The sequence below is a fragment of the Poecile atricapillus genome, chromosome 9 (genome assembly GCF_030490865.1).
Source record: "Poecile atricapillus isolate bPoeAtr1 chromosome 9, bPoeAtr1.hap1, whole genome shotgun sequence".
Lineage (NCBI taxonomy): Eukaryota > Metazoa > Chordata > Aves > Passeriformes > Paridae > Poecile > Poecile atricapillus.
Genome location: NC_081257.1, coordinates 6,447,563 through 6,463,596, shown reverse-complemented (window position 1 = coordinate 6,463,596; position 16,034 = coordinate 6,447,563). Strand labels below are relative to the sequence as shown.

The window sequence follows — 16,034 nt, the reverse complement described above, 5'->3', positions numbered from 1 at the left end:
GTTTTCCAAATGATAAGCCAAGTGAAAGAAAAAAATTCCAAATGCAAGGTTCAGAACTGCAGGAATTATATCATAATCTTTATAACAAATTATTTGTAAAAGTCAAATGAGCAAAAGATGGTCTTTGCCACCCAAAACCCTTAGTATTCCAAGCTGGTTAACATATGGAACACGAGACTGAAGCCAGTTTATAATTACTTCACTGAAAATGCTCTGTTAGTATTTATGGATTTAATTCTACATTTGCTACATGCCCGTGGGGATAAATATGTTTTGCTACTTGTTCTGGATGTGTCTGAAAAGCAGCAAAGAAATAGTGATAAATAACAATTCAATGCAGAAAAACTGTTCTTTTTGTTTATTTTAAATCCCACTGCTTAGTACAAGGTCACTATGTTCCACAAATACTTAATCTACCAAAAATAGGCGACAAAAGTCGACCTTGGTGAATCCTGGAGGTGTCCAAGGAAGGACTGGATGTGTCAGAGCCCTGGGCTGGTCACAAGGTGGGGATGGGGCACAGCTTGGATTTAAATCCATTTGCTTCATTTGATGCAATTTCTCGCTCATATGATAATTCTTTACTGCTAAATTTTTTTAAAAACCTGAAATTTTGGGAGTTCCCTACACATCACCACCAAGGGCACTCCTGTCTTGTAAGAAAACTGAAAACCAACAAGGCAAATGTGGGCTTGCCTGCAATTCCTGTACTGATTACAAATAAGTTGTGATGATTTTAAGTAATTTTCTGGATCAATCCCTGACCAAGAGCTAAATTATCTTCTGTCCCAACTCTGCCCTTCCTTGCAGAACTGGAGCCTTAACTCAAAGCTGTCCAACTCTCAATTTCCTCCTCCTCTTGATTTATTTTGCAATTTGTAACACTGTGCCCCATGATTCCAGCAAACAAATCACAGGTTCAGCAAAGCCCTGCCAGTCTTGACAAGGTGAATGAGATTTCTCTGCACCCCCAGGCTGCCATGAGGATTTGCTTCTCCAGTAATTCTTGGCCTGAACAGTAAAATATAAGCAGCTCCTTGTGAGTGCTGTTACTTCTTCCATATGATTCTGTCTTTAATCACAATCCGGAGTCAGATGAAAAATTTGAAATTATTAATGGATGTTCCTTCTCCAGGAGCATCCTGCAATAGACTCCAAAAATTTAAGACTGGCTCAATCTGTCTTCTCAAAAGCTGAGCTGCTGCAATGCTAAAAATGTGCATGAGAAAAGGGCACGAGGAATTGGAAGGAGTTGATGCACATTTCAAACACTTCCCTATGAAAATGTGGTTTCAATATTCCTCCAGTGTACTCCTAACTCACCAAAAAGCAGTTTGAGATGTTGGATTTTACATTAATTTATTTCTGGATTTATTTCTATCCAATTATGGGGACCAAATTGCTATCAAAGCCTGCTTTGCTACCGAAACTACAAGATGTTGTTAGTGCCTGTGAACCAATATTTAAATTTAAGTCCTCTAAACATCTTGCCTTAGTTTGATTCTTTTTAAACACTAAAATCAACACAGGGAATCTGGAAAGTCAATTGGGCTTTAAGGAAGGAGTAGATATTGGGATAAAGAGCAGCATGGACGTGTGGTAGTAATAGATTCTTACAAATAAATATTCTAATGAGTCAGGAGAGCTGGTATTTTATCTTTGATAAATTCTGTTAAAGAGGAACAGCAAGAGGAAAAGTGAATTTCGTACAGACAGCAAGAGCACAAAGAAAGAACTTTGAATTATGACAACCTAAATGCATTTGATCCTGTAATTTAAATGTATGGCAAAACAATAATCTGTTCAGGTACTGAGTGTAATTCAATGGATCAGTGATGAATTGAGTATTTCAATAACCAGCCATGAGAATTCTCAAATCCATGATTACAGCTTGAGCAAGGACAATTTCTTCCAGCCCATGTGCCCTTTACAAGCTGAGTATTTCTAATCAGTGAGAGCTGAATGACCTAAGGAATGAACAAGAATGGGAGAGGGGAAGGGATGAGGAGGGGAAAGCAAAAATAAACTTCTGGAAATGTGGTTTAGGGAAAAGCTGGCTCTGCTACACGTGCAGGAGAACAGAGGGAGGGAGGTGAGCAAACAGCCAATTTCCAGCACCCAATTTCCAGTGCCCTGTGCCTTTCTGCTGGAACCATCATTTGCATTTAATCATGCTGTTCATAAAAGGCTCTTGGAAGGCTACAGAAATGTAATCCCATTATTCCAACACAAAGCAATAGGAGAATGTAACCCCCTTTATTCCAGCACAAAGAAATTCCAGCGAGGTGATCTCTCAATGGCTGAGCTTGCAAGTCCCAATCATCTGTTTGTTGGTTTTTTTTTCTCCAAAGAGATGCCATAAATGGAAGGAAAATTTCTCCAAGTGAAAAAGGCATAAACTAAACACATATTTATCCCAGCAAAATGCTGGAGAGGGGATTTTTAACAATGCCTGCATTAGCTACAAGGATACTTTATGCAGAAATCAGGCAGGTAGCTCTGAGAAAATGTGTTTGAATAATGGCAAGTATTTTATTTTCAGCAATCTCTTGGGCTGAACAATAAGAATTATATCACTCTTCATCCTGTGATGAATTCTTGTTGTAAAAGTCTAAATTTTCCATTATCTTCCAACTTTTTCTTTCAGAGGGCCCTAGAAAAACAGAAGGTGAGCAGGAAGAGAATTTCCCAGGCGACGATTCCTGGTGGACTGTGGCTGTCCCACCCTCTGGGGATGGTTTTGAAGGGTGATTTTTAATGGCTCATGGGCAGGGGAACTGGAAAATGATCATGGGATTATGATCAGCCCCCCTGGTCACAGAGCTCTGCTGGAACTGCACTCCACTGAATACTTTAATTTGCTTGAAAAAGCCTCAAAATTGTTGTTTTTGTGGAGGTATTTACACCAGTTTACAGCTTAAGCTAGAAAATGAACCAGCAGAGTATCACCACTTTTATCACATTAATTTATTGTCATAACTTTTGCCTATTTGAAATGAAGGGTGACAGATTAAAAGTCAGGAATGGACTCCTCAGAAAAATCAACGAGCAGCTTGAAATTGAAACTTTTTCTTTCTTTGGTTCTGTTGCACTTCTTGCACTTGGATTTCTTGGTTTCTTCTGAGCTGAGCTCTTTCAGAATACTCTTTCATGGGGAATTCTGTTTATCTTAGTTTGTCGGGTCAGGAAGAAAACTCCAAAGCTCGTTAGGATTTTGTTTCTCATGTTTATTGGGATTTTATCTCAAAACTTGGCAGGTCTTTCTAGATTTTTTGCACAAATTTAATTCATCCTGCCTTTTTGGCTCACTTTGGTTCTGAAGGCACAAAATGGCTCTGAACTACGTGGCTGTTTTACCTTTATATCTATTTTTACTTTATTAACTATAGACGCGTGTATTGTTTTTATATATTAACAAATAAGTTTTCTATATTTACTTATGTAGCTAAAACTGCGACTAACTTTTAACCAATCACTTTCTGTCTTCTTAAAAACTGCAGAATCATGGAGAAGAAGGAAGAAGGACAGCTAAAAACTACTTTTTTTTCTCTCCATCTTTATATATTAAACACTCTAAAATCTATATTCTTCATTTCAGTGGCATACTAAACATTCTGCTATTTTCTACTTAATTTTTTATATATCTTGGTTTACTCAGGGACATTTGGAATCTGTCAGTGACAAATAGGATTAATATTTTTTTGGAGAATAGGACAAATAGAGAAATGTCTCTTCACTTCTGGATTCCTACAGAAACAGCTTTTATAAAAAGGAACAGCAAGTGAAAATGTCACGACTAACCACAGCACATTATTTCCCCAAAACATCATTGCTGCCACATGCAGACACTTCACTGCTCATGTGGAAACAATACCAGAGTAAATAAACACAAGGAATTGTGAACAGAACATGCCCAATCATTATTTAATGCCTTTCAGTGCCACTTCCAAGCCTCCACAGTAATTTCACCCTAAATGTTCTATTTTGGTTTCAACACAAAGGGCCAGATCAGAGGTTTTTAATACAAAAAAAGACAATGGCATGACAACTTCATACACTTGGATTTTTCTTCTTCACCCTTTCCAAAAAATTTCAGCACTGGTTGATTCAAGCAAAAGCAAGTTCTAAAATATTATTTTGAAGTAAAAATTTCAAATTTTAAATAGTTCTTGAAGTCTGCTCTATTTTGTTTTAACATGGTTAAGTGACTGCACACTGACCTCAAAATGTGCAGCAGCATTAATGGGGACAGTTGACAAAGAGAATTGTAAAAGGCAGTAACTGTTCATCAGTTTAATCTGAGTTTGGACAGCAAAAAACCTTATTCCATCTGAATACAATAAAAGAATCTACACAGGCAGGTCCTGTGCACTTGAATCTAAACAGAAATATTTTTTTAAGAGGGTATTAAAGATGATTGAATATTTATAATTTAAACTATCTGATCAGAGCTGTTTCTAATCAATTTATTTTCCATTTACAGACATACAGAACTTCTGCTGGTCCTACAGTCACGGGTTTTTACCCTGAGTTTTCAGGCAATGTTTCAGACAAAACTGAGGAATTTGTCCTCATTATGCAGAATAATTTTATGCCTTGCACACTCTTTCAGGAAAATGCTGCTGGATTGCTGCAGACAGAGGGAGATTAGAAAAGCACACACTTTTACACATGTGCACATTAAACTGCTGCTTGCCCCAAGTGAAATGAGTTGAATGTGTTAACGAGATTAGCAGCACAGCACTGCAGCCCTGCTGCAGCAGAGATGGGGACTCTGATACTTTACAACAAGCTGCTTTTGCTGATTAACATCATTAACTCTGATTTATGTATTACACATAATCCTATTTTCCAACATGAAAGTTACTTGCTTAAGTCCTCAAAGTGAAAATATTGTGGTTTTCATCTCAAGGAGTCCAGTGTCTAGATCTAAAGAATTTCAGTCATCTCTCAGAAAAACCACTCTAAAACACAGACTAATTAAAGAAATACAAAAGTGACTTTTAGAACCATCGTTCATCCCTCAAAAATAAACATTTTCTTGACACCAATTAGGTTTGCTTCCTTTCACACACTGTTGAAAATTCCCAAGCTGAAACAGTCTTTGAAACGAAATCATGTGCTTTTAACCTTACATTAGTGTTTGTTAAAGAGTTACATGCATTGAGTCTTCACCCCATCTTGACAGACAGACAGACAGACAGACAGACAGAGCAGTTTGCCACCTGTTTTTCAAAAGGCTGAAACCACTCCTGGAATTCTGTTGCATCACAAATTCGCTGTTCTAGACCACCCAGCCGAGAAGTGACACCCAGGGAAATTCAGACAAACATTCAGGGAAAGCCTCCAGCAGCCCAGTGACAAGCCCAGCAAATCAGAAAATCGAGATTTAATTCTATTGCTACCACATAAAGTCACACAGGATTCCAGGATAACAGCACCTGGTGTGTTTATTCTATACTGAAAGCCTTCCAGAGAGCTGTTCCTGAAATACAGGGACATAATCACCAAGGGATTTGGGCAATAACAATCACACTCTGCCATCTCCCTTTACTGTACAGTTGTATTTTGCTCTAAAGGCCATTTAGAAGCTGATTTATCATCAATGCACAGCCCAACATCCAAGGCTCTGGGACCTGAAAAAGACATTTAGAATGGGTTACAATATTCAGGGGGGAAGATAAAATAGAAAACAAAAAAGAAACCCACTAAGCAATAACCCCAAAGCTTCATTAGCTGCCTGATTTTCTGGAAAGGCCCTCTAGCAAATAAAAGAATAAAACAACTGCAAGACTAAACAGAAAAAGGTTGATGTAAGAACAGAAACTGCTGTAAGGCCCTCAGCAACCCAGTGGAAGTGATTTGAGTAGAAATAATATAGAAATTATACTTTCTATTGGTGTCTCCCTTGACTCCTCCCATGTGCTGCTAAGGAAGATAATCTCACCCTGGTGTGCATTGAATTGCTGCTGGTTCAAATCAGACACTTCTTCCTTAGTAAGAAAATTAATCAGCACAAAAAAATCCCAGAACATGGGTCTGACTACGAGAATTTTGGCAGAGAACAGCTTGACACAAACCCTGAATCTCTAAATCCCATCACCTCTGCACTGTAACCCACACAAGAGATCTCATGAGACTTGTCTTCAAAAGAGCTGAGTGACTTCTCACTGGCACCAAGGAAGAAATTCCTTTTATTCCAGTGCAAGAAAATTACATCCATGAGCTACTTTCTATCTGGACAACACCCACCAGTCAAAATTCCTACAAATTCCTCTCCAAAACAAACTTTCTACATACAGATGTACATGACTACAGACACACAAACACATTTTTAAAGGCCTATCACAAACACTCTTGTCATTTATTGATATAAATTGTATGGAACACAAGACTCAGGAAAATTACTTTTGGTTATCTGTTCAAAGTGAAAGGCTTCATAAATGATTTTTCCTCATTTAAAGTATCCTGAGGATTTTTATTTATCTTGAACAGTAGATGGCTGAGACAACTCTTGAGTACAAGTTGTGCACTGGCAGCACACTGTGAAACCATATTGCCACTCAATGGAATTGGATCTAGTTATCATATTTTATGATTAAACCTTTTTATCACACTTCCAGAATCACAAATTTGATATGATGGCTTTTCTAATATTAATTTAGAAACCTTTAACATCTTGTTAAGCCTTTCTCAGTGCTGAAGTGTGTGTGTATACCTAGAAGGCTTTTGTTGGAAATGATCTTCAGTGCAAAAGAAAGAACTGAAATAAGCCAAGGGGTAGTGAAATAATGCTGAGGTTCCTCTCTGGAACCATCCTGGTTTCCCTGAGCAAATGTGAGACTTAAGAGACTGTGGCTGATCTCATATTGGAGTTCAATCCCCTGAATCTGGACTGTTTCAGTGGAATTATAATCAGTTTTATTAGTAAGAAATCAGAAGGAATAAAGAAGAAATGAGGTCAAGCAGAGCAAACTTGAGGTGAGGCACGGAGCTGTGCACTCACAGACCTGGAGCAGCCCGTGAGTTCAGTGAATCCCAGCTCCATCTGAATTCCTGGAGCGAGCAGCAGGTGATGGATCCCAGCAGGAGCCCACACATCTCTCAGCATCCCCTGGCACAGCTGGAGATGAGCTGGGAGCTTTCTGAACCCTGCACTGCCCGAGACATCTGAGGGAAAACCAGGATTTAACACTCGGTGTCCTGTGAATTATAACCCTTCTATCACTTCAGCTTGAAAAGCATGGAGAGGGATTTGACCTCAGCCACCTGATGCCTTAGGATTTCAGCTTTTGTATTTTTCATCCATTTTTAGTGCTGCAGTTCTTTAGTGCCTGACTCCAAACTCCATGTGCAGGCTCAGCTGCTGCTTCCCCATCCTGCTCAGACACAGCAATTCCTCCCCAGGCCTGCAATCAAGGACACCTCACTGCCCCAGGCCTGAGAGATGGAAACAAAAGGGACTTGGGGGCAGCAAAGCTGCCCTAAATGACTTCATTCCCTGCAGCTGCAATTGGGAGATGAACCCCAATGTGCAAATGGACCCAGCTTAGAAAAGTGTGAGACCTGGGACCCATTGGCCATTTTTGGGTGCAGCCCAAACTGGACCTGGAGACCCTTCAGTGAATAGAAACTGCTTTTTATTCCCTTAATTCTGTCTGGCCTCTGTTTTTAGGTAGCCCCAAAAGGCATCACTGCTGTTTGTTGGGAATCTGTTTATTCACATTTGTGAGTCAGCCAGGGAGGGACAACCTGTGGGGACAGAAAAAAGAACAAAATCTTTCCACTTTCTGCCCAAACCTGAAGCAGTTTGCAGCTGTCCTTGGCAGCCTGAGAGCCCTGAGCTCTCCCAGTGTGACTGGGCACAGATAAAGCTGTTTAATTAGCAGAAGCAGCAGTGCAACCAAGCAAGGAGTTTTCATTCCAGAGCCAGGGCAGGGGCTGCCCTCCCACCCACGGTGTCTGGGAGGTTTTATCACCTCACTGCACATTTCTGTCACTCCACAAGGAAAGCTGACTCCTCTTTGGGAGCAATGTCATTACTGCAGGTAACATTTTACTTCATCATTTCTGGCTTCGCTTTTTGTCATCTACAACATTGCTTTCTCTGCCAATTTACTCTTTTCCATTCTTGACAATTTTTCCACCTGCCTGTAATTACCCTTTGCTGCTGTGTTCAGCCAACCAGCTCCAAATTCCTTCTGTGGAGGTTCTGCACCCAAACCTGGCTGCCTGCATTTGTTATTCCCTTCCTGAAACACGAGTTTATATTCAAAAATGGATTTTCATTGAGGTCTTACCATTACTTCTAATTACCATTCCTTCTTACCATTGAAGCCTTAAATGCAGATTGCAGTGTACCTTATTTATAAATGCATGAGCCCCCCCCAAACACCAATTATTTCAGTGGTATTAAAGCAGATTTCTGTAGTATAAAGCATTCCTAATGGGATATAATTATGTGACATTGGATATGATATTTCTGTGGGTCGCTCACACGGTGCTATTAAGAACTGGGTACTGAAACTGCATAAAATGAAGTCACTACTTTCAGAAAATCCCGTGGGAATGCTTAGCACCAATCTTTTGGGGAAACATGCTTCCAGCAAAAACGGCTTTTCCAGCGTCCTGCAGTGTTTGCACGATGGGAAACCCCATCCATATAAAACAGGAAGTCCTCTACTCACACTTTTGCAAGATGAAGATGAAAACATCTAATATTATAGTTTATAATACCCTTTTGTTCCATGCCTTTCCCGTTTCAAAAGTTTACAATTCGCTACTGGCAAGCCATTATCAAATTCTGAATAGGTTACAAGCAGAATTTCTTATTTTACGTGGTTCCATAGTCTACCAAGAAATTTGTTATTCCTCTTATCTCCCACTTCAGTCTCATTACTTTGAAATGTGCCTCCCTGAAATTCATTATTTCCTTGCCAATTTTTCCATTTCCTTTCTCTGAAGGCAAACTTTAGAAGAAAACATTGGCAAACTTTTTCCTCTAATATTACCCATTCACCTAAACGTGTTACTACAGCTTTCATTAGGCTTCAGAGGCATCCCTATTGTCTCTTAAAGATAGGGAACAAAATAAAAAACATCACTTGGATCCTGAGCACAGGGGACTGGGATGGGATGGGATGGGATGGGATGGGATGGGATGGGATGGGATGGGATGGGATGGGATGGGATGGGAGTGACACCAGGACATGTCCAAATTTGTGGCCAGCATCTCATTTACACTGCTTAAAATAACATTAGAGCCTGCAAGAGCTTGTTTAGATAGAGCAAGACAGAGAGCACGGAGGAGAATGTGTTTTCCACTGAGAGATTGGGTTCTCATTTTCTATCTTGTCAAAAAGGTGATCGCCTTCACATGCTGTGTTTGGCTATTTATACCAGCAGAACTGTAGATAAACAGCAAAAAAATCAGCAATTTTCTTCCTTAGACCATCTTAAAATACCAGCACAGACATTGTCTGGTGCTGCACCAGCTGGCTGCTGGGAGAGCAGACACAAAACACAACTTGAGTGAGGCTGCTGCACGCACAAATTCAGATTTAACACCTTCCATGCTTTGAAACAAAACACACTAAACACAACTTGGGTGAGGCTGCTGTAAACACAAATTCAGATTTAACACCTTCCATACTTCAGTTAGCTCAGCTGCACGCCCTGCTCCTCCAGCCCTTGCCCAGTGTGGAGTTAATATTTAAAAGCTGGACAAAGAAGCAGAGTCAAGGCCCCATGAGCTGAACTTCACCCCTTGAAACTCCTCATGCAGTGCCTGAGGAGACAGAGTTCAGCATGAAACTGCAGAAAGCCTCGTGGTTTCCTGCATGAGCCCTCCCAGCCTGCAGAGATGTGCTGTTTGTGCCTGCATCCCTCCTTTAATTGTGTTTTTATTTGGATTGCAGAGGCAGAGAGCCCTTGCTGCAGAGCTGGGAGCTGTGCTGGGAAGCAGGGCTGATCTAATTACCAATTACCTGATTGCAAGAAGCACACGCTGGCCTCATGCAAAAGCCTCTTGCCAGCTCCTTTTTGGAGGGTTGGGAACCCACTCCAAAGGCCACAGCTCGAGTGAGACTGAAATGTCTCACAAAGATAGCTCCGAAATGCAAAATTATCATATGAAGTGAAAATTAGAGAGGAACCAAAGTAAAACCTGGGTCACTCTCGCTCAGTTTCAGAGGTTTTAAGGAACCTGTTGGCTCCTTGAAATATGGCAGTGTTATACCAAAGGCAAGGTTGTTTCTGTTTAATATCAAGAGTTTCTTGTTGCAAAGGTCATTTAAAATTCATACAGGTGATTCAGTATATGTTTTTTCTTCCCGTATAAAATATAAATATTGATAAGATTGTCTTTTCCTTACACTCCACATTGGTCAATTGGTCAAAGCCTTGGGAGCAGAGACCCTTTTAAAACCTCCTTCCTCCTCTCCAGCACTGGATTTGTCTCCAAACACATCCCACCTTCATTCCCAGTGCCGAGGAATCCCTTCCATCCCCTCCACCAGCTCCACATTTGTCCCAAACCGGGTTTCCCTCCCCATCTCCCATCTGGCTCTGGATTTTCTGCTGGTAGCAGTGAGCTGTGCCACGCCAGGAGGCTGCAGGGACATTGTCCCCCTCCAGAGCCATCCCAAAGGATTGGAGAGCGCTCTGGCAGAGCAGCTGCCCTCATTTATGCATTATTAAAATCAAGTGACGCCTTCTAAATTTGGAAAACTCGTTCACTGAATGAAATGGAAGCTGCAGCTACTAAATCAACATGTTACAACTAAATCCATGGGAATTCTAGGCCAATTGGAGTTGGGAGCTGCTGATTAGTTATGCACAATTGAGCCATCCCTAATGAACAGAGTGACGGCACTGAAATTGTCATTGTAGTGTGTTCACGCCCGTTTGGTACTTACAAAAAAACAACAGCACACACAGTTTTAATTGAAACAGTTTTCCACCTTCTGGTGAATGAAATAAAACCCCAAACCAAAAATCAAACCCTAAGAAACTCACGCTGCTCACTTTGTGGAAAATTTGTGTGCCGCCAAGAAGTGTTCTGCACGACAACAACTGTGTTCATATCAATGTTCCTATCATTATTAACATTAACTGTGCTCATTATTAACTCTGTTCATAATTAAAATATATTTCTGATGAGCAACGTTGGCCCATAAATGGCTGGGTAATTTTAAACCAGAGAGTTTGCTCTTCATTTAGCATTTGTTCCCAGCCATTTGGGGTTTATCTTTGGAGCCTGTCACAAGCTGAGCAGCTACTCAGGCAGTAAACATGAAGTGAAATGCGTAATTGTCTGTGGGAAAAAAATAATAAAATAAAAAAAAATAAGAAGTACTGATACTTGCAACCAGATTTGTGCTTAAAAAAACACGAGAACAAATTTTCTCAGCTTTGTTCTTTTTATAATTTCATTGCTGCTGCCAACGAGTCTTACATGCAACGAGTCCTTTAAAGGATGAGACACGCTGAATGATGATTAGTTTTCAACACTGAAGCAGATTTCTGAATCTTATAGGTAAGTTTTTAATAAAGATAATAATCTATACACAGCACCTTGGCCCCTTGCCACTGATGTATGGCCTCTCATTAGCTGCTTGTTCAGCACTGAATATTCAGGACTTGTTGTGTACAGAACAAAATGGTTATTTCCTGAGGAAATCAAACATGTTTTAAACTAAACCTGTCTAGCTGGATGTTTTGGACACTTAATGCAGAATTAACAGAGAAATTGAAGCGAGCTGTCTAGGTTTAATTTAGCTCTGTCAGTGGTCGCTTGGATGACCTTGAACAAATTATTTCGCTCCTTAGTTTCCTCCGTTTGTAAAATACCAGCAAAGATCCTCAGAGCTGTAAAACAGCCATGGAAATGTGTCACATCCAGTGACCATTAAAGCTCACAAGTGGTTCTGGAAGCTGTGCCCTCCCCAGCAGAGCAGCACCTGTGCTGTGTCAGATGTGTTCCACACACCTCAGAACCATCCACCAGATGTGGGAACTCCTCAGGAGAGGATTGGAAATTCTGCTCAACATGCAGCTGCAGGTGGAAAGGACATCACACCCAAATGCATAAACAACAGGCCTGGAAATAAAATCAGCTTTTCCAAAGCCTTTATGTAAGTTGATATGGATTACCAGCCCTGCTCCCCTGGAAGGGTTTGCACTCTTCCTCCTCATGGTGCTGCTCTGGAATGCCATGAAATGTCCAGGATAACTGGGGGAAATGGTTTCTTGTTATTTGCTTCCACCTGTGGCCCAGAGGGTCTCTCATTGTACAAAGTGACCAGGAGAAAGCCTTCCATGGGAACCAGAACCAACAAGAAAGCTTGCCATGGATTTATTATTAACAACCTTCAGGCTGTTTTGTATCTGTCCTTTCACTTACCACCAAGTGGACAAACTTTAGATTCAGCTTTTTTAACAGCCCTGCCTTCAGGAGAAGCACAACCACTAAATGTGGTTGGAAAACCCCAAAGAACCTGTAGGAAAATAATTATCCTTTACAGCTCTAACACACCCTGGACTGAGAAAAGGGGATGTTTTGAAACAGCTGCATTTACTCTTCCCTTAAGAAGTCAGGAAAATAGCAAAAAAAATGCAAATTAGTATAGATAAGTATTTATCAAGATTATTATTACAGATAAGCCAATTGTCCTATTTTTTTTTCAACTGTCCCGTGTCATAAAAGTAAAGTAATTGAAATAGGGAATTTCAATTTCAAATTCAAATTTCAAATTTCAAAACTTGCAATAGGACAAACCTCTTAGGGTGAGAAACTGAGGAAAGATGTCACTGAGATCAAGATTATAAAATGCAAGCAACAGCTGGGATTTGGTTCCAGGAGGAAGATCCCAAGCGATTCCATGAGCAGCAACAACAACAACGTTGGGTTACTAAATCTTAGGCTTAAAGTATGAGTCCTCCTTTCAAAGAAATAAAATATATTTGGAAACAAAGCATCCCTTCATGCCAGGGGTGAGAGGGAATATCCTTTGCTGACAGGAAAAGGTTTATGCTTCCTCTGGCCCGTGCTGAAGAGAGGATGCTGAACCAGGAGGATTTCTGTGTGATCCAGACCGAAATCCTTTGATTTGGAGTGAAATTGCAACCCACGAGTGATATCCACGTTCTCAATTTAAGGCAAACAAACACAGCACAGCCCGAAACACCACAGAAACAAAGGCCAAGCATCTGATCCTGCTCTCAGGATCAGAGCCCAGCAGCTGGGAGGGTTTCTGGAGGCTCCCGGGGATGTTGTGGTGCTGCTTTTGCTGTTATTGACAGGGTTTGCTGGGAGCATCACATGACAGAGCTCTGCCAACCTCCCCTTGCAGCACAGCCCAGAGCAGCCACTGGCACTCACCTGCTGCCCCTCCCAGCCTCTGTTCCTTCCCAAATTAATATTAATCCATATTCCATTGCAGCCCATGGGCTCAAACCCCCACAGACCGACGCGTGCCCGCGTGGAGCTCCGGAGTGCCCGAGGTACGGAACAAACTCTTCTGCGTGAATCACCACAATTCCCACCTCTCTGCAGCTGGAAGGGACTCACAAGGGTCAAATGTATCATTTTGCAGAATATATTTCAAAATATTCCGCTACAAAATGACCGATTTCTGGGAGAGGAAAGAGCCAGTGCAACAACAAACTGTTTTTTCTGGAACTACTACGTATCCATGTCACATACTATGAGGAGGAGAAAAAAAAAAGGGGGAAAGCAAGCAGGCATGAGTAACCTTGTGCAGATCTGTGAGGCTCCTGCCTGGAGTGCTCTTGGGGGAACTCCCCAGGCAGGGCTTCCAAAGCTTCACCCCTGTCAACAGATTGTTGTTTGTTAATTTGTTCATTTGGGGTGCGTTTATCAAGTATGTAAAACCACGTATGTAAAACCATGTCCAGAATATTCAGATTGGCTCCAGTGAGCACAGACAAATCTCCCAGAATGAAACCTCAAGAACAAATGCAGTTATTGAATGTAGCAGGCAGAGAGCTGTGCACTACGGAATATTAAATAAATAGATGTTTCTGCAAGGCAGGGAGCAGTGTCCATGGATGCATCTCCATGACGTAGCTACAGAGGCTGCCTCAGTCTGGCTGCTACAACCACCTTGTTTTTTTAAAAAAGAAAATAAAAATAAAAATAAAAATAAAAATAAAAATAAAAATAAAAATAAAAATAAAAATAAAAATAAAAATACCTCCCCACCACACACACAACCAACTACAAAATCAGACAGAAGGAAAAGCCTGGGAAATGTAACAGGTAATGTTACCTTAATATAAATAACATATCTGCTGTAGTTAAAGGCTTACATTTTCGTTTCAAGTATTTTATTAAAGTACCGTTTTAAAGGGAATTGGATGGGCTCACAGCACTGCACGAACCCATGCAGACAGACAGCAAGGTTATGAATTCGAGACGCTGAGAATAAACCCCTAAACCCACAATCCCTTCCCGGATGATCTCAGCGCTACAAAAACAGACTTGTTTTACTCTGTATTATTTTAAGGCGCTGCTGAGACCTTCTGCACCGTAATTAGCAACAGCGAATGAGACGATTGTCAGCTCGATGTGCCGATGTGCAAACGCACAGGTTAGCGAGGGATCGATGGGAATATCGGCAGGAATCTGTCCTTCCCCTTGAGCAGTGGCAGCCGGCTCTGGAACAGCCATCAGCTCTCCCGCTGCTTCCAGCCGGCCGCGCCAATGGCCGAGCCCCACGCTTGGAAAATCCCACATTTTTCCTGCTATCAGCGGGAGCCCAAATAAAAGCGGGCGAGTTAATGAACCCCGCGGCAGGAATTCCCGGGAGGGGGCTCCCGGGATCCTGAAGGACCTTCACGGAATGGCACAGGAGCAGCGGGAGGCGTGTGAAAACAAACCGGCTCGTAAACAGCAATTAACACACGCAGCCACACTCGGGACACCCAAACCCGAGCTGCCCCCCGCACTTATTCCTCCAGGGAGCACAGGGAGTGCTCGGCCAGGGCGCTACGGATGTTTTCTTTAGCGTTCTGACGGGGAACACGTTTCAGGGCCGCTCAGGTTTATTTTTGCTCCATTTTGCGGAGCCTGAGGCCGCGCTGCAGCCGCTGAGCGGGGCCGTGCCCCAGGTGAGCCCGCACCTGCCGGGGCCGGACCGCGGGGAGCAGGGGGGCAAGGAGGAGGATGAGGATGATGAGGATGATGGGGGGCATGCGGGGGGGCACCTACCAGTCCGTGTGCGGCTCGTCGACGACCAGGAGCAGCTTGAACTTTCTGCCGACGGCCGCGGAGACGGCGGCGGTCGCGTCCACCAGCCCCGCCGAGGCCGCCGTCTGCTTCACGGCGTTGGAGAGCGAGCTGAAGAAGCTGCTGCCCGCAGACTGCTGCGGGGGAGGCGGCTGCTGCTGCTGGGGCACCGCGGGCTGCGGCGGCTGCCGGCGCTCGGCGGCCGGAGAGCCCGAGGCGGGGGCCGAGGAGCCCGAGGAAGGCGGCGGCGGCGGAGGCTGCTGCGGCTCCGGCCGCTGCAGGTCGGTCATGTAGCCATTGGGCAGGTTGGCGATGAAGCTGCTGTCCGAGAGCCTGCGCCGCAGAAAGTTCATCATCTGGCCGGGCGGGGGGCTGCGGCGGGGCCGGGAGCCGTGTGCGATGCCGGCGGCAGCTCCGCGCCTCGCTCTGCGCGCTCCCAGCGCTGCCCTGAGCAGCGACACGGCCCGACGGCAGGGGGAGCCAGAGAGCGGGGCGGGGACGGGGAGGGGACGGGGAGGGGACGGGGAGGGGACAGCGATGGGGATAAGGATGGGGACAGGGAGGGGACGGGAATAGCCAGGGGATGGGGATGGGGACAGCGATGGGGATAAGGATGGGGACAGGGAGGGGACGGGAATAGCCAGGAGATGGGGAGGGGATGGGGATGGGGACAGCGATGGGGATAAGGATGGGGACAGGGAGGGGACGGGAATAGCCAGGAGATGGGGAGGGGATGGGGATGGGGACAGGGATGGGGACAGCGAGGGGATGGGGAGGGGACAGG

At 43.2% G+C, this 16,034-nt stretch overlaps 1 protein-coding gene across 1 annotated transcript in view; it reads right to left on the bottom strand.

Moving 5' to 3' along the window:
- SYN2 (synapsin II) overlaps nt 1-15,697 on the bottom strand; it is a 160,508-nt gene extending 144,811 nt beyond the window's left edge. Inside the window, exon 1 of the mRNA XM_058845281.1 lies at nt 15,233-15,697. Within this exon, the coding sequence (XP_058701264.1) occupies nt 15,233-15,606 (374 nt within the window). The 5' untranslated portion in view covers nt 15,607-15,697. The remainder of the gene's footprint in view (nt 1-15,232) is intronic.
- Between the last annotated feature and the right edge of the window lie 337 nt (nt 15,698-16,034).